Source organism: Scyliorhinus torazame, chromosome 6, assembly GCF_047496885.1.
Source record: "Scyliorhinus torazame isolate Kashiwa2021f chromosome 6, sScyTor2.1, whole genome shotgun sequence".
In the NCBI taxonomy this organism is placed as follows: domain Eukaryota; kingdom Metazoa; phylum Chordata; class Chondrichthyes; order Carcharhiniformes; family Scyliorhinidae; genus Scyliorhinus; species Scyliorhinus torazame.
In genome coordinates, this window is record NC_092712.1 from 5467027 (window position 1) to 5486188 (window position 19162).

A 19162-nucleotide genomic window follows, 5' to 3' on the forward strand; every position below is an offset into this window, starting at 1 on the left:
CCGGAAGACTCCGCTCGCAGCTTCATCTCAATCTGCATTTAAAAGGTGGCCGTGGCCACAATTCTCCTTGTAAAAGCCGATAGCGACTGTTTGGTGCTTCTCCTGCGATCGGGACCTGCGGGAACAGCAGGACCAATTGCTCTGTGACCCTCCCGAAGCCCGTCCTGACCCACGTCGCGACCCTGAGTTTGAAAATAGCTGATCTACCTGACGCACTGCAGGAACTTATCAGATTCCCTCAGGCAGCACCTTCCAAACCCACAACAACTCCCATCTCGAAGGACAAGGGCAGCAGATACCTGGGAACCCCACCACCTGGAGGATCCCCTCCAAGTCGGCACAATTGGACATTGGTTAGTTCTGATGCTTCACAGCTCCAGGGTCCCAGGTTCGATTCCGGCTTGGGTCACTGTCTGTGCGGAGTCTGCACATCCTCCCCGTGTCTGCGTGGGTTTCCTCCGGGCGCTCCGGTTTCCTCCCACAAGTCCTGAAAGACTTGCTGTTAGGTGGATTGGACATTCTGAATTGTCCCTCAGTGTACCCGAACAGGAGCCGGAGTGTGGCGACTAGGGGCTTTTCACAGTAACTTCATTGCAGTGTCAATGAAAGCCCATTTGTAACAACAATAAATATTATTATTATTATAAGTCACTCACCAGCCTGACTTGGAAATATATCGCCGTTCCTTCACTGTCACTGGGTCAAAATCCGGGAACTCCCTCCCTAACAGCACAGCGGGTGTACCTACATCTCAGGGACAGCAGCGGTTCCAGAAGGCAGCTCACCAGCATCTTGTCAAGGGGCAATTAGGGTTGGGCAATAAATGCTGGCCTCGCCAGTGAGCCCAAATCCAGTAAATGGTGGAAAACCCTCTGCACAGACAGAGAATGGAATTGGGAGCAGCGCTGAGTGTGGGCAATATACTGAAAGGAGTCTAGAAACGGCAGATGTTGGGAGACAACAGTGAGGGAGAATTCACCTCTGAGATGGAAACGTGTTTGTGCATCGTGCTCAGAATATGAGAGCTGCACCATAAGGAAATACAGATTTAAACAGGCACAGCCCGAATGTTTAGTTTTTGATTGTTCAAAATTAAACATTCCTTTCAGGAGCTCCTTCTCAGAATCTTAAAGACGAGTTCCAATATTTGAACAAGAGAACACACAACATCCACCCAGGTTATTGATAATTCTTCACAATTAGAACTTTGTGAAATCTCCTGACCGAGTTTCAGATGATGAGTAATTTCCCACCAATCGTGTGGCCGTATAATTTCCTCGTGACTGCCGTGCTCTCTATTTAACCCAGCGAGTGAGTGGAGACCATTAGACTGGAGAAGACCCTGATTGAGGTAAGCAAAAGTATGAATCGCTCGGGAACCTTATCCATATCTCCTTAATTTAGTTCTAGTATTGAGTTTAGAATTTAGCTTAATGGATGTTCTAATATCCTGGTGATTAACTGGAGCTATACTGAGGGGTTTACTGTGCAGGGTGAGACAGATCATGTCCAGAATGAAATTACACCTGTATGTCTAGGTAAGGAGAGCCTGATTCTCACTTTCAGATCCTTGGACAATCTGTTGTGACTCTTGTCCTTCTGAACGGAATTCCAACCAAGTATAAGGTGAGATCAATCATTCTGATACTTTTAATGTTCATCTCTTTGAAATTCCTCCTCCAATAAACCAATAAAATTTAGCGGATTGTCTCCGTACAGGAAAATGTGGATTTTAAATGTCTAACTTTCCAGGGGAGATTTCAGGTTGTGATGGTTGTCCTGTGCGCCTGCTGCCCTTGTCCCTCTAAGTGGTAGAGGGCGCAGGGTTGGAAGGGGCTGTCGAAGGATCCCTGGCCAGTTGCTGCAGTGTATCTTTCACACGGTACACACAGCTGCCTCTGGGAGTGAACGGGGTCCCACTCAAGCTCTGCCCGGGGTGCTGCTGAGTTCCCTGAGTGTTGACGGGACTCGCCATGTATCACAAATTAAACTGTGGGGTAAAAAAGAGGAATCCCGGAGCTGGAATATTTCACTAGATATCTGACAAGAGGCCTTTTCAGATGATTAGAAAGGGATTTGATAGAATCATAGAATTTACAGTGCAGAAGGAGGCCATTCAGCCCATCGAGTCTGCACCGACCCTGGAAAGAGAGCCCCACATCTCCACCCCGTCCCCTTTATTCCCGTAACACAACCTAACCTTTTTTGGACACTAAGGGCAATTTAGCATGGCCAATCGCAGGTTTATTACTGAACCCCCATCACAGGTTTATTACTGAACCCCTATTGCAGGTTTATTACTGAACCCCCATCACAGGTGTATTACTGAACCCTCATCACAGGTTTCTTACTGAACCCCCATCACAGGTTTATGACTGAACCCCCATCACAGGTTTATGACTGAACCCCCATCACAGGTTTATGACTGAACCCCCATCGCAGGTTTATTACTGAACCCCCATCGCAGGTTTATTACTGAACCCCCATCGCAGGTTTATTACTGAACCCCCATCGCAGGTTTATTACTGAACCCCCATCGCAGGTTTATTACTGAACCTCCATCACAGGATTATTACTGAACCTCCGTCACAGGTTTATTACTGAACCCCCATCACAGGTTTATTACTGAACCCCCATCGCAGGTTTATTACTGAACCCCCATCGCAGGTTTATTACTGAACCCCCATCGCAGGTTTATTACTGAACCCCCATCGCAGATTTATTACTGAACCCCTATCGCAGGTTTATTACTGAACCCCCATCACAGGTTTATTACTGAACCCCCATCACAGGTTTATTACTGAACCCTCGTCACAGGTTTATTACTGAACCCCCGTCACAGGTTTATTACTGAACCCCCATCACAGGTTTATTACTGAACCCCCATCACAGGTTTATTACTGAACCCCCATCACAGGTTTATTACTGAACCCCCATCACAGGTTTATTACTGAACCCTCATTACAGGGTTATTACTGAACCCTCATCACAGGTTTATTACTGAACCCCCATCACAGGTTTATTACTGAACCCCTATCACAGGTGTATTATTGAACCCTCATCACAGGTTTATTACTGAACCCCCATCACAGGTTTATTACTGAACCCCCATCACAGGTTTATTACTGAACCTCCATCACAGGTGTATTACTGAACCCTCATCACAGGTTTATTACTGAACCCCCATCACAGGTTTATTACTGAACCCCCATCACAGGTTTATTACTGAACCCCCATCACAGGTTTATTACTGAACCCCCATCACAGGTGTATTACTGAACACCCATCACAGGTTTATTACTGAACCCCCATCACAGGTTTATTACTGAACCCCCATCACAGGTTTATTACTGAACCCCCATCGCAGGTTTATTACTGAACCCCCATCGCAGGTTTATTACTGAACCTCCATCACAGGTTTATTACTGAACCCCCATCGCAGGTTTCACAGTGACCAGGGACAGGGTGGGAGGATTCACCGTGACCAGGGACAGGGTGGGAGGATTCACAGTGACCAGGGACAGGGTGGGAGGATTCACAGTGACCAGGGACAGGGTGGGAGGATTCACAGTGACCAGGGACTGGGTGGGAGGATTCAGTGACCAGGGACAGGGTGGGAGGGTTCACAGTGACCAGGGACAGGGTGGGAGGGTTCAGAGTGACCTGGGACAGGGTGGGAGGGTTCACAGTGACCGGGGACAGGGTGGGAGGGTTCACAGTGACCAGGGACAGGGTGGGAGGGTTCACAGTGACCAGGGACAGGGTGGGAGGGTTCACAGTGACCAGGGACAGGGTGGGAGGGTTCACAGTGACCAGGGACAGGGTGGGAGGGTTCACAGTGACCAGGGACAGGGTGGGAGGGTTCACAGTGACCGGGGACAGGGTGGGAGGGTTCAGAGTGACCAGGGACAGGTGGGAGGGTTCACAGTGACCAGGGACAGGGTGGGAGGGTTCACAGTGACCAGGGACAGGGTGGGAGGGTTCAGAGTGACCGGGGACAGGGTGGGAGGGTTCACAGTGACCTGGGACAGGGTGGGAGGGTTCACAGTGACCAGGGCCAGGTGGGAGGGGGGGTTGCAGATTTGGGGGGGAGCTGGGAAAAGAGCATTTGTGATGTGAGGCAGGGTCAGTGTATATTCTAACCTAATTTGGTGCCTCTTCTGTTTTGATCCTGAGGATGAGGATGATCATGCTGTCCACAGTTCTCTGCTTCACTCTGATCCTCAAATTTGGACTTGCACACGGTAAGAATCCCAGGATTGCTGGTGAAATCTAGTGATTTTCCTGTTCCTGGGAAATTTCTGGGTTACCTTCTCTAAGATACTGGAGGCTTTAGAACATAGAACATTGAACATTACAGCACGGTACATACAGGCCCTTCGGCCCTCGGTGTTACGCCGACCTGTGAAACCACTCTGAAGCCCATCTACACTATTCCCTTATCGTCCATATGTCTATCCAATGACCATTTGAATGCCCTTAGTGTTGGCGAATCCACTACTGTTGCAGGCAGGGTATTCCACGCCCTTACTACTCTCTGAGTAAAGAACCTACCTATGACATCTGTCTTATATCTATCTCTCCTCAATTTAAAGGTATGTCCCCTCGTGCTAGACATCACCATCCGAAGAAAAAGGCTCTCACTGTCCACCCTATCCAATCCTGTGATCATCTTGGATGCCTCAATTAAGTCACCTCTTAACCTTCTTCTCTCTAACGAAAACAGCCTCAAGTCCCTCAGCCTTTCCTCATAAGATCTTCCCTCCATACCAGGCAACATTCTGGTAAATCTCCTCTGCACCCTTTCCAATGCTTCCACATCCTTCCGTTAATGCGGCGACCAGAATTTCATGCAATACTCCAAATGCGGCCGCACCAGAGTGTTGTATAGCTGCAACATGACCTCATGGCTCCTAAACTCAATCCCTATACCAATAAAAGCTAACACACCATACGCCTTCTTAACAACCCTCTCAACCTGGGTGGCAACTTTCAGGGATCTATGTACCTGGACACCGAGATCTCTCTGCTCATCCACACTGCCAAGAATCTTACCATTAGCCCAGTACGCTGTCTTCCTGTTATTCCTTCCAAAATGAATCACCTCACACTTTTGTGCATTAAATTCCATTTGCCACCTCTCAGCCCAGCGCTGCAGCTTATCTAAGTCCCTCTGTAACTTGTAACATCCTACCGCACTGTCCACAACTCCACCAACTTTAGTGTCATCTGCAAATTTACTCACCCATCCTTCTACGCCCTCCTCCAGGTCATTTATAAAAATGACAAACAGCAATGGCCCCAAAACAGATCCTTGTGGTACACCACTACTAACTGGACTCTAATCTGAACATTTCCCATCAACCACCACCCTTTGTCTTCTTCCAGCTAGCTAATTTCTGATCCAAACTGCTAAATCACCCTGAATCCCATGCCTCCATATTTTCTGCAGTAGCCTACCATGGGGAACCTTATCAAACGCTTTACTGAAATCCATATACACCACATCAACTGCTTTACCCTCATCCACCTGTTTGGTCACCTTCTCAAAGAACTCATTAAGGTTTGTGAGGCACGACCTACCCTTCACAAAACCGTGTTGACTATCTCTAATCAAATTATTCCTTTCCAGACGATTATACATCCTATCTCTTATAAACCTTTCCAAGACTTTGCCCACAACAGAAGTAAGGCTCACTGGTCTATAGTTACCGGGGTTATCTCTACTCCCCTTCTTGAACAAGGGGACAACATTTGCTATCCTCAAGTCTTCTGGCACTATTCCTGTAGACAAAGATGACTTAAAGATCAAAGCCAAAGGCTCAGCAATCTCCTCCCTCGCTTCCCAGAGAATCCTTGGATAAATCCCATCCGGCCCAGGTGACTTATCTATTTTCACACTTTCCAGAATTGCTAACACCTCCTCCTTATGAACCCCAAGCCCTTGTAGTTTAATAGCCGGAATCTCAGTATTCTCCTCAACAACATTGTCTTTTTCCTGTCTGAATACTGATGAAAAATATTCATTTAGCACCTCTCCTATCTCCTCAGACTCCAAGCACAACTTCCCACTACTGTGCTTGACTGGCCCTACTCTTACCCTAGTCATTCTTTTATTCCTGACATATCTATAGAAAGCTTTAGGGTTATCCTTGATCCTACCTGCCAAAGACTTCTCATGTCCCCTCCTGGCTCTTCTTGGCTCTCTCTTTAGGTCCTTCCTAGCTAACTTGTAACTCTCGAGCACCCTAACTGAACCTTCATGTCTCATCTTTACATAAACCTCCTTCTTCCTCTTGACAAGTGTTTTGAATGCCTTAGTAAACCATGGTTCCCTTGCTCGACCACTTCCACCCTTCCTGACAGGTACATACTTATAAAGGACACGCAGTAGCTGTTCCTTGAACAAGCTCCACATTTCCATTGTGCCCATCCCCTGCAGTTTTCCTCTCCATCCGATGTATCCTAAGTCTTGCCTCATCGCATCATAATTGCCTTTCCCCAAGATATAACTCTTGCCCTGCGGTATATACCTATCCCTTTCCATCACTAAAGTACACGTAATCGAATTGTGGTCACTATCACCAAAGTGCTCACCTACCTCCAAATCCAACATCTGTCCTGGTTCATTACCCAGTACCAAATCCAATATGGCCTCGCCTCTCGTTGGCCTATCTACATACTGTGTCAGGAAACCCTCCTGCACACATTGGACAAAAACGGACCCATCTAATGTACTCGAACTATAGCGTTTACAGTCAAAGAACAAAGAAATACAAAGAACAAAGAAATGTACAGCACAGGAACAGGCCCTTCGGCCCTCCAAGCCCGTGCCGACCATACTGCCCGACTAAACTACAATCTTCTACACTTCCTGGGTCCGTATCCTTCTATTCCCATCCTATTCATATATTTGTCAAGATGCCCCTTAAATGTCCCTATCGTCCCTGCTTCCACTACCTCCTCCGGTAGCGAGTTACAGGCACCCACTACCCTCTGCATAAAAAAACTTGCCTCGTACATCTACTCTAAACCTTGCCCCTCTCACCTTAAACCTCTGCCCCCTAGTAATTGACCCCTCTACCCTGGGGAAAAGCCTCTGACTATCCACTCTGTCTATGCCCCTCATAATTTTGTATACCTCTATCAGGTCGCCCCTCAACCTCCTTCGTTCCAGTGAGAACAAACCGAGTTTATTCAATCGCTCCTCATAGCTTATGCCCTCCATACCAGGCAACATTCTGGTAAATCTCTTCTGCACCCTCTCTAAAGCCTCCACATCCTTCTGGTAGTTTGGCGACCAGAATTGAACACTATACTCCAAGTGTGGCCTAACTAAGGTTCTATACAGCTGCAACATGACTTGCCAATTCTTATACTCAATGCCCCGGCCAATGAAGGCAAGCATGCCGTATGCCTTCTTGACTACCTTCTCCACCTGTGTTGCCCCTTTCAGTGACCTGTGGACCTGTACTCCTAGATCTCTGACTTTCAATACTCTTGAGGGTTCTACCATTCACTGTATATTCCCTACCTGCATTAGACCTTCCAAAATGCATTACCTCACATTTGTCCGGATTAAACTCCATCTGCCATCTCTCCGCCCAAGTCTCCAGACAATCTAAATCCTGCTGTATCCTCAGACAGTCCTCATCGCTATCCGCAATTCCACCAACCTTTGTGTCGTCTGCAAACTTACTAATCAGACCAGTTACATTTTCCTCAATCATTTATATATACTACAAAGAGCAAAGGTCACAGCACTGATCCCTGTGGAACACCACTGGTCACAGCCCTCCAATTAGAAAAGCATCCCTCCATTGCTACCCTCTGCCTTCTATGGCCTAGCCAGTTCTGTATCCACCTTGCCAGTTCACCCCTGATCCCGTGTGACTTCACCTTTTGTACTAATCTACCATGAGGGACCTTGTCAAAGGCCTTACTGAAGCCCATATAGACAACATCTACTGCCCTACCTGCATCAATCATCTTAGTGACCTCCTCGAAAAACTCTATCAAGTTAGTGAGACACGACCTCCCCTTCACAAAACCGTGCTGCCTCTCACTAATACGTCCATTTGCTTCCAAATGGGAGTAGATCCTGTCTCGAAGAATTCTCTCCAGTAATTTCCCTACCACTGAAGTAAGGCTCACCGGCCTGTAGTTCCCGGGATTATCCTTGCTACCCTTCTTAAACAGAGGAACAACATTGGCTATTCTCCAGTCCTCCGGGACATCCCCTGAAGACAGCGAGGATCCAAAGATTTCTGTCAAGGCCACAGCAATTTCCTCTCCAGCCTCCTTCAGTATTCTGGGGTAGATCCCATCAGGCCCTGGGGACTTATCTCCCTTAATATTTTTTAAGACCCCCAACACCTCGTCTTTTTGGATCACAATGTGACCCAGGCTATCTACACCCCCTTCTCCAGACTCAACATCTACCAATTCCTTCTCTTTGGTGAATACTGATGCAAAGTATTCATTTAGTACCTCACCCATTTCCTCTGGCTCCGCACATAGATTCCCTTGCCTATCCTTCAGTGGGCCAACCCTTTCCCTGGCTACCCTCTTGCTTTTTATGTACGTGTAAAAAGCCTTGGGATTTTCCTTAACCCTATTTGCCAATGACTTTTCATGACCCCTTCTAGCCCTCCTGACTCCTTGCTTAAGTTCCTTCCTACTTTCCTTATGCCACACAGGCTTCGTCTGTTCCCAGCCTTTTAGCCCTGACAAATGCCTCCTTTTTCTTTTTGACAAGGCCTACAATATCACTCGTCATCCAAGGTTCCCGAAAATTGCCGTATTTATCTTTCTTCCTCACAGGAACATGCCTGTCCTGTATTCCTTTCAACTGACACTTGAAAGCCTCCCACATGTCAGATGTTGATTTGCCCTCAAACATCCGCCCCCAATCTATGTTCTTCAGTTCTCGCCTAATTGTTATAATTAGCCTTCCCCCAATTTAGCACATTCATCCTCGGACCACTCTTATCCTTGTCCACCAGTACTTTAAAACTTACTGAATTGTGGTCACTGTTACCAAAATGCTCCCCTACTGAAACATCTACCACCTGGCCGGGCTCATTCCCCAATACCGCCCCTTCCCTAGTTGGACTGTTTACATATTGTTTTAAGAAGCCCTCCTGGATGCTCCTTAAAAACTCCGCCCCGTCTAAGCCCCTGGCACTAAGTGAGTCCCAGTCAATATTGGGGAAGTTGAAGTCTTCCATCACCACAACCCTGTTGTTTTTACTCTTTTCCAAAATCTGTCTACCTATCTGCTCCTCTATCTCCCGCTGGCTGTTGGGAGGCCTGTAGTATACCCCCAACATTTTGACTGCACCCTTCTTACTCCTGATCTCTACCCATATAGCCTCACTGCCCTCAGAGGTGTCCTCTCGCAGTATAGCTGTGATATTCTCCCGAACAAGTAGCGCAACTCCGCCTCCCCTTTTACATCCCCCTCTATCCCGCCTGAAACATCTAAATCCTGGAACGTTTAGCTGCCAATCCTGCCCTTCCCTCAACCAGGTCTCTGTAATGGCAACAACATCATAGTTCCAAGTAGTAATCCAAGCTCTAAGTTCATCTGCCTTACCCGTAATGCTCCTTGCATTAAAACATATGCACTTCAGGCCACCAGACCCGCTGTGTTCAGCAACTTCTCCCCGTCTGCTCTGCCTCAGAGCCACACTGTCCCTATTCCCTAGTTCTCCCTCAATGCTCTCACCTTCTGACCTATTGCTCCCGTGCCCACCCCCCTGCCATACTAGTTTAAACCCTCCCGTGTGACACTAGCAAACCTCGCGGCCAGGATATTTATGCCTCTCCGGTTTAGATGCAACCCGTCCATCTTATACAGGTCACACCTGCCCCGGAAGAGCTCCCAGTGGTCCAGATAACGGAAACCCTCCCTCCTACACCAGCTGTTTAGCCACGTGTTTGTCTGCTCTATCTTCCTATTTCTAGCCTCACTGGCACGTGGCACAGGGAGTAATCCCGAGATTACAACCCTCGAGGTCCTGTCTTTTAACTTTCTGCCTAGCTCCCTGAACTCCTGCTGCAGGACCTCATGCCCCTTCCTGCCTATGTCGTTAGTACCAATATGTACAACGACCTCTGCCTGTTTGCCCTCCCCCTTCAGGATTCCCTCTACCCGTTCGGAGACATCCTGGACCCTGGCACCAGGGAGGCAACATACCATCCTGGAGTCTCTTTCACGTCCACAGAAGCGCCTATCTGTGCCCCTGACTATAGAGTCCCCTATTACTATTACTCTTCTGCGCTTTGACCCTCCCTTCTGAACATCAGAGCCAGCCGTGGTGCCACTGCTCTGGCTGCTGCTGTTTTCCCCTGATAGGCTATCCCCCCCGACAGTATCCAAAGGGGTATATCTGTTCGAGGGGGACAACCACAGGGGATTCCTGCACTGACTGCCTGCCCTTTCTGGTGGTCACCCATTTCTCTGCCTGCACCTTGGGTGTGACCACATTTATATAACTGCGATCTATGACGCTTTCCGCCACCTGCATGCTCCTAAGTGCATCCAATTGCTGCTCCAACCGAACCATGCGGTCTGTGAGGAGCTGCAGTTGGGTACACTTTCTGCAGCTGAAGCCATCCGGGACGCTGGAAGCCTCCCGGACCTGCCACATCTCACAGTCAGAGCACAGCACCCCTCTAACTGACATTGCGTCAATTAATTAAAATTTGTCTTTTTTTTTTTTTAAATACTTTTTTTTTAAATTGCAAAGTTACTGTCAACTATCTGTTTCCTAGCACTAGATTTCTAATAGAAATGCGATAGCTAACTATAATACTCTCCGATCTCTGGCTTAGATATCCTCTAAATTATAATTAAGTTATTATGTTTAATTAGTTCCCAAATACTCAAATTTTTTTTTTTAAATTTCGTTTAGAATCCCAACCAGCCACTCGGGTCACAGCTTTTCTGTGATGTCACTTCAGTTTCCCCCCGACACACAATTTGAAAAAAGGTATAAAAGTAAAAATCACTTACTTACCTTCTTACCTTCTGAGTGTCTGAGATGTTCTCAGGTTCTCTCGCTGACAGAGACTGCTCCTCCACCTCCGATCCTTGACCTGCACAATGCTAATAATATAATATGGCACTTACCTTACACCAATGGGTCTTATTATTAGGTTAGAGGAGGAGGGCGGGTGGGAGACACTACACGTGTAGTGTCTCGGGTTTCCTCTCCACCAGAATTTATTGGTTGGGGGGGGGGGGGGGGGGGGGGGTGCGACTTGCCAGAGGTCGAACTTCCGGTTCCCGCCTTATATAAAACCAAATAAAACAGAAAAGAAGAACAGACACGGGACCAGGCAAGGCTTTTTAAATTCACTACTCACCTCCCAGAAGGCCCCTGTGCACCGCTGCCGCCGAAATCCGAAGGGCTGCTCCTGTAAAGGTAAGGTTTTTAAATACACTACTCACCTCCAAGAAGGCCCCTGCGCACTGCTGCCGCCGAAATCCAAAGGGCTGCTCCTGTAAAGGTAAGGTTTTTAAATACACTACTCACCTCCCAGAAGTCAATATTTGGAAAGTTAAAGTCCCCCATAACAACTACCCTGTTGCTTTCGCTCCTATCCAGAATCATCTTTGCAATCCTTCCTCTACATCTCTGGAACCTTTCGGAGGCCCATGGAAAACCCCTAACAGGGTGACCTCTCCTTTCCTGTTTCTAACCTCAGCCCAAACTACCTCAATTGACGAGTCCTCATCAAACGTCCTTTCTGCCACCGTAATACTGTCCTTGACTAACAATGCCACCCCTCCCCCTCTTTTACCACCTTCCCTGAGCTTACTGAAATATCTAAATCCCGGCACCTGCAACAACCATTCCTGTCCCTGCTCTATCCATGTCTCCGAAATGGCCACAACATCGAAGTCCTAGGTACCAACCCATGCCGCAAGTTCACCCACCTTATTCCGGATGCTCCTGGCATTGAAGAAGACACACTTTAAACCACCTTCCTGCCTGCCGGTACACTCCTGCAACTTTGAAACCTTACTCATGACCTCACTACTCTCAACCTCCTGTATACTGGAGCTACAATTCAGGTTCCCAAGCCCCTGCTGAACTAGTTTAAACCCTCCCGAAGAGCATTAGCAAATTTCCCCCCCAGGAAATTGGTACCCCTCTGGTCCAGGTGTAGACCATCCCGTTTGTAGAGGTCCCACCGACCCCAGAATGAGCCCCAATTATCCAGAAATCTGAAACCCTCCCTCCTGCACCATCCCTGTAGCCACGTGTTCAACTCCTCTGTCTCCCTATTCCTCATCTCGCTATCACGTGGCACGGGTAACAACCCAGAGATATCTGGCCCGCTGGCGACTCTAGTTTACAGGTAACCTTACACTAATAGCGAATAATATTTCCATTGAAGGAGAGACTTAGACTTTAATGTTATGAAGATTTCCTCCGCTCAGGCCCTGTTCCATTGGCTTATCTGAGCCTTGTCACCCGTCTCCTCAAAAACAAACCCTTGACCCCTCCGTCTATACAGTCTGTTCCCTTTCCAACCTCCCTTTCCTCCCCCAAGTCCCTGAAAGTGCTCCCGTCTCCCAAATCCATGCCAATGATCCAGGAAATTTCCTGTTGAATCCCTCCAATCATCTTTCTGTCCATCCACATGACTGAAACGGCTCAGAGAAGTCAGAATTACATTCTCTCTGACTGTGACAAAAGTGAACTCCCCTCCTCATCCCTCCCGACCTGTCTGCAGCTTTGACATGGTTTGACCTCAGCATCCTCCTCCAACACTGCTGTCCAGCTGGGTGGGGCTGCTCCCTCCCAGGTCCATTCTTATCTATCTAATCACAGCCAGACAATCCTTTCCAATGGTTTCTCTTTCTGCTCCTGCTGAGGTAGTTCTGGTCTCCCCCAACAATCTCTCCTTGGCCTCCACCTATTTCTCATCTATGTTCCACCTCTCGGTAGTCTGTATTAATCTGTCAGGTTATATCAATAGGAACCAGTGTTTTTGTTACTTTTCAGAAACAATGAGATTGAAGGATCTGGGTGGGCGAGAGGATCAAAGGGATCTGAGGAAGACTCCAAACACCAGATTTATTTATAGGTTGAGAAAGAATTGAAAAGTATGGAAATTACACCAAACCTGTATTGCAACTTGGTTTGACTACTTAGAGGACTGAGTCCAGTACTGGTCTCCATACTGTAACATGGACATAGAGGCACTGGACAGGGTAGATTTACAAGGTGTGGTATTATAGGTATTACGGTACTTGATAGGCTAAAGCACCATTGGTGGAAACTGTATGCTTTCTATTGGTTAGAATGTATGATGGCTCCGCCCTGCTAGGCGGGGTATAAGAACCCGTGCCACCCCAGCAGCCTTCATTCTGTACCTGAGCTGCTGGGGGAATCATCTAGCTTATTAAAGCCTTCAGTTGGACTACAGCCTCGCTTTAGTGGTCATTGATCGCACATCACAAGGACGATACCAGTAACGTGTGGGCTTACATATCAGGAAAGGATTGTCAGGCTGGGTTTCGTTTGTCTCATAAAAATGTTGAAGGGTGACCTCAGAACTCAGTGTGGACCAACTTTCAAATTCGCAATTCGCAGAGCAGCTCTTATCCGGACCTTACTGCTCACAGCGTGTGTCATTAACTCACGGTTATTCCCCCAGCAGATTCCAGCCCAATATTGTCCCAATTCTGAGCTTTAAGCTTTCTGCTGCTTCCATTGATTCTCTGGCAGATCTGGGATGTTCAGCTTGTTCCACCTTTCCTGCAGTGAAAGTCTATCAATGTGGCAATGATGGTGCGTGAGGTTTCAGTGACTGTGTTTGTTCTTGCAGTGAATCTATCTGGCACCGCTCGAGCTACACAGTCCAGTGTCTATGATTTTCATAGTGGTCCAATTAATGCTGTGGATGGAAACACAGATTCCAATTGGGGGAGATCATCCTGCACGGCTACACAAAACGACCTGAATCCTTGGTGGAGAGCAGATTTACACAGGTCGCAGGAGATACACTCAGTCAGAATCACCAACAGAGGGGACTGTTGTCCCGAACGTCTCAACGGAGCAGAGATTCGGATTGGAGACTCGCTGGACAATAATGGCAACAACAACCCTATGTAAGTTGGAGAGGAGGGTAAAGCCTCCAGTGGGGTGAGGGTGGGAGCAAGGGGCCACAGTGATTGTGTAGGAGGAGGGGTGGATGTGGTGGGAATGTGCGTCGTAGTTGCTGCAACTGAACCTTGCCGTATTCCTGCCGACATTTCTCCCAACTAACGTCACTCAAAAAAATAACTGGTCCATTCTGTCATTGCCATTGGTGGGATCTTACTGGCTACGTTCGGCTCCCAGCAGTAAGTACAGGTCTAGTCCATATGTTGGTGTCAGATTATATCTGATACTGAGCCCCGTGGAGCATTTTGCAACATTTTGTTGTATTGAAGGCTCCACAAATGCTTCTTGTTGTTATTTGGAGATGTTGCTAATAGCTGAGCTCAGCACCCAGGCACCTGTCTACATGGGTGACACATTCACATTTTAACATGAAGCTATTTTTCCAGATGTGCCACCATCAGCTTAATCGCAGCTGGTGAGTCTCAAACCTTTGAATGTCGACGCATGCGTGGTCGCTATGTGAATGTCATCATCCCAGGAAGACATGAATACCTGAGTCTCTGTGAGGTGGAGATTTACGGCAGCGAGAGGGGTTGGGTTGGCTGTTAAAGCTGGTAAGTGAAGTTGTCTCACCTTTGATCAAACCCCTGGGCAGCCGGCACCCCCTCGGGATCCTGGGGTTTAGTCCAGTCCACATTCTGATCCCATTCCCCATGTTATCCCCCTACCTGCCCCTGTGGTACTGCCCTGAGGACATGGAGCTGGTTCAGGTTTTGGAGCCGATCAGTGATTCCTCCCTCAAACAGCCGATGGATTGTTTGGCGAGGGGCTGGGTCCAAAGTCCCTTCACCATTGGGTAACAACTCACAGCATCATAGAAAATAGGAACAGGATTAGGCCATTCGGCCCTTTGAACATGCTCCATAATTCAACATGAATATGGCTGATCCACCCTGTACACCCCCATCCTCCAGCTCTCTCCCTGTACACCCCCATCCTCCAGCTCTCTCCCTGAACACCCCCATCCTCCAGCTCTCTCCCTGTACACCCCCATCCTCCAGCTCTCTCCCTGTACACCCCCATCCTCCAGCTCTCTCCCTGTACACCCCCATCCTCCAGCTCTCTCCCTGTACAACCCCATCCTCCAGCTCTCTCTCTGTACAACCCCATCCTCCAGCTCTCTCCCTGTACACCCCCATCCTCCAGCTCTCTCTCTGTACAACCCCATCCTCCAGCTCTCTCCCTGTACAACCCCATCCTCCAGCTCTCTCCCTGTACACCCCATCCTCCAGCTCTCTCCCTGTACACCCCATCCTCCAGCTCTCTCCCTGTACACCCCCATCCTCCAGCTCTCTCCCTGTACACCCCCATCCTCCAGCTCTCTCCCTGTACACCCCCATCCTCCAGCTCTCTCCCTGTACACCCCCATCCTCCAGCTCTCTCCGTGTACACCCCCATCCTCCAGCTCTCTCTCTGTACACCCCATCCTCCAGCTCTCTCTCTGTACAACCCCATCCTCCAGCTCTCTCCCTGTACAACCCCATCCTCCAGCTCTCTCCCTGTACACCCCATCCTCCAGCTCTCTCCCTGTACACCCCATCCTCCAGCTCTCTCCCTGTACACCCCCATCCTCCAGCTCTCTCCCTGTACACCCCCATCCTCCAGCTCTCTCCCTGTACACCCCCATCCTCCAGCTCTCTCCCTGTACACCCCCATCCTCCAGCTCTCTCCGTGTACACCCCCATCCTCCAGCTCTCTCCCTGTACACCCCCATCCTCCAGCTCTCTCCCTGTACAACCCCATCCTCCAGCTCTCTCCCTGTACACCCCCATCCTCCAGCTCTCTCCCCGTACACCCCCATCCTCCAGCTCTCTCCCTGTACAACCCCATCCTCCAGCTCTCTCCCTGTACAACCCCATCCTCCAGCTCTCGCCCTGTACACCCCCATCCTCCAGCTCTCTCCCTGTACACCCCCATCCTCCAGCTCTCTCCCTGTACAACCCCATCCTCCAGCTCTCCCTGTACAACCCCATCCTCCAGCTCTCTCCCTGTACAACCCCATCCTCCAGCTCTCTCTCTGTACACCCCCATCCTCCAGCTCTCTCCCTGTACACCCCCATCCTCCAGCTCTCTCCCTGTACACCCCCATCCTCCAGCTCTCTCCCTGTACACCCCCATCCTCCAGCTCTCTCTCTGTACAACCCCATCCTCCAGCTCTCTCCCTGTACAACCCCATCATCCAGCTCTCTCTCTGTACACCCCCATCCTCCAGCTCTCGCCCTGTACAACCCCATTCTCCAGCTCTCTCCCTGTACACCCCCATCCTCCAGCTCTCTCCCTGTACACCCCCATCCTCCAGCTCTCTCTCTGTACAACCCCATCCTCCCGCTCTCTCCCTGTACACCCCCATCCTCCAGCTCTCTCCCTGTACAACCCCATCCTCCAGCTCTCTCTCTGTACAACCCCATCCTCCAGCTCTCTCCCTGTACACCCCCATCCTCCAGCTCTCTCCCTGTACACCCCCATCCTCCAGCTCTCTCCCTGTACACCCCCATCCTCCAGCTCTCTCCCTGTACACCCCCATCCTCCAGCTCTCTCCCTGTACACCCCCATCCTCCAGCTCTCTCCCTGTACACCCCCATCCTCCAGCTCTCTCCCTGTACACCCCCATCCTCCAGCTCTCTCCCTGTACAACCCCATCCTCCAGCTCTCTCCCTGTACAACCCCATCCTCCAGCTCTCTCCCTGTACACCCCCATCCTCCAGCTCTCTCTCTGTACAACCCCATCCTCCAGCTCTCTCCCTGTACACCCCCATCCTCCAGCTCTCTCCCTGTACAACCCCATCCTCCAGCTCTCTCCCTGTACACCCCCATCCTCCAGCTCTCTCTCTGTACAACCCCATCCTCCAGCTCTCCCTGTACAACCCCATCCTCCAGCTCTCTCCCTGTACACCCCATCCTCCAGCTCTCTCCCTGTACAACCCCATCCTCCAGCTCTCTCTCTGTACAACCCCATCCTCCAGCTCTCTCCCTGTACACCCCCATCCTCCAGCTCTCTCCCTGTACACCCCCATCCTCCAGCTCTCTCCCTGTACAACCCCATCCTCCAGCTCTCTCCCTGTACACCCCATCCTCCAGCTCTCTCTCTGTACACCCCCATCCTCCAGCTCTCTCCCTGTACACCCCCATCCTCCAGCTCTCTCTCTGTACACCCCATCCTCCAGCTCTCTCTCTGTACAACCCCATCCTCCAGCTCTCTCCCTGTACAACCCCATCCTCCAGCTCTCTCCCTGTACAACCCCATCCTCCCGCTCTCTCTCTGTACACCCCCTCCTCCAGCTCTCTCTCTGTACAATCAAAGCTGCACACAATGGGGGTGATCTTGTGGCCACGTTGTGCCCGGCACAAATCCCGCGATGTCGGCACAATCCTGGGAAAGGCCTGAAACTCCCTCCCTTACAGCACTGTGGGTGTACCTACACCACAGGGACTGCAGCGGTTTGAGAAGTAGCTCACCACTGTCTGCACAAGGTCACGGTGGCACAGTGATTAGCACTGCTGCCTCACAGCACCAGGGACCCGGGTTTGATCCGGACCTCGGGTCACTGTCTGTGCGGAGTCTTCACGTCCTCCCCCTGTCTGCGTGGGTTTCCTCCGGGTGCTCCGGTTTCCTCCCACAGTCCAAAGATGTGCAGGTTATGTGGATTGGCCGTGATCAATGGGTGGGGTAATGGGGATAGGATGGGGGAGTGGGCGAGGTGGAGGGGCAGTGGATTCTCTGAATTCGGGGTGGGTAATAAATGGCGACCTCGTCAGTGACTCCCACACCCTGGGAACAAAATAAAAAACATCTCTCCCGCTCTCTGCCTCACTTTCCTCCATTCGAAACTCCTCGAATCCTCCTCTGACCGAATATCTCCTCCTGTGGCTCCGTGTCTAACTTTGTTCATGTTGTTACAAAGCATCTTGGGAGGTTGTCCTTATGTTATGGGTGTGATCTAAATATATATTGATGTTGCTGCCCCCAGTGACCACAGCAGAGGTCAGGGCCACCAGGAGACGGGGGGATCCAGCACGTTGCCTGCATGGCCCATTCCACCGGCAGGGAACCCACCACGGCGGCTCACCATGGGGGGCACGGGGAGACCGTGCCGGCAGGAAGGGCTGTAAAATCCTGCCCTTTCCAAGCTTTCTAGATGATTCCATCCATGTTGATTGAGAACAACTTGTGTTTTATTCTGTTTCTCACAGTTATCGGCGGCAGAGATGAACGTTATCAGGAACTCGATGGCGCTGGGACCTCTGAATTAAACCAGAGAGACAATCAACCAGTTGCAGCAAATGTCCACAGGCCCCGACTTTCTGCATCTCCATAAAATAAAGCAAATGAATTAAAACCTGGCTGTTGGTCTTTCTATAAATGTGACACAGAGCAGCATGGAGATTGGACCAATCACAGAAGGGAATGCAGCAGGTCCGATTTCTATTGGATTTCCATTTTCTCCAGCTCGGTGAGTGTCAGTGAGACAGAAATCCCACCCTCTCTGCACCATTATCCCAGAATTGACCACATTCCTGGTGAATGTCTGATCTCCACCTGAGAGAGAGAGTGGCCTACCTCGTGGAGAGGCACATGCAGCAACATCTGCAATTCAAAGAATCCCAGAATCGCTCAGTGCTGAAGAGGCCATTCGGCCCATCGACTCTGCACTGACCCATGAAAGGCCCTGACCTGCCCACCTGATCCCATTGGCCAGCACTTGGACCATTGCCTCAAATGTTACAACTTGCCAGGTACTCACCCGGGTACTTTTTAAAGGATGTGAGGCAACCCGCCTCTCCCCCCCTCCCAGGCCGTGCGTTCCAGACCCGCCTCTCCCCCCCTCCCAGGCCGTGTGTTCCAGACCCGCCTCTCCCCCCCTCCCAGGCCGTGCGTTCCAGACCCGCCTCTCCCCCCCTCCCAGGCCGTGCGTTCCAGACCCGCCTCTACCCCCCCCCCCTCCTAGGCCGTGCGTTCCAGACCCGCCTCTCCCCGC

The 19162-nt window shown here is 50.0% G+C and overlaps 1 protein-coding gene across 1 annotated transcript in view; it reads left to right on the top strand.

Annotated features, from left to right (window-relative positions):
* Positions 1–18523, top strand: part of LOC140424654 (fucolectin-like) — a 77017-nt gene extending 58494 nt beyond the window's left edge. Inside the window, exons 2-5 of the mRNA XM_072507898.1 lie at positions 4177–4244; positions 13849–14131; positions 14573–14740; positions 18378–18523. Of these exons, the coding sequence (XP_072363999.1) occupies positions 4178–4244; positions 13849–14131; positions 14573–14735 (513 nt within the window). The 5' untranslated portion in view covers position 4177 and the 3' untranslated portion in view covers positions 14736–14740; positions 18378–18523. The remainder of the gene's footprint in view (positions 1–4176; positions 4245–13848; positions 14132–14572; positions 14741–18377) is intronic.
* The last annotated feature ends 639 nt before the right edge of the window (positions 18524–19162 follow it).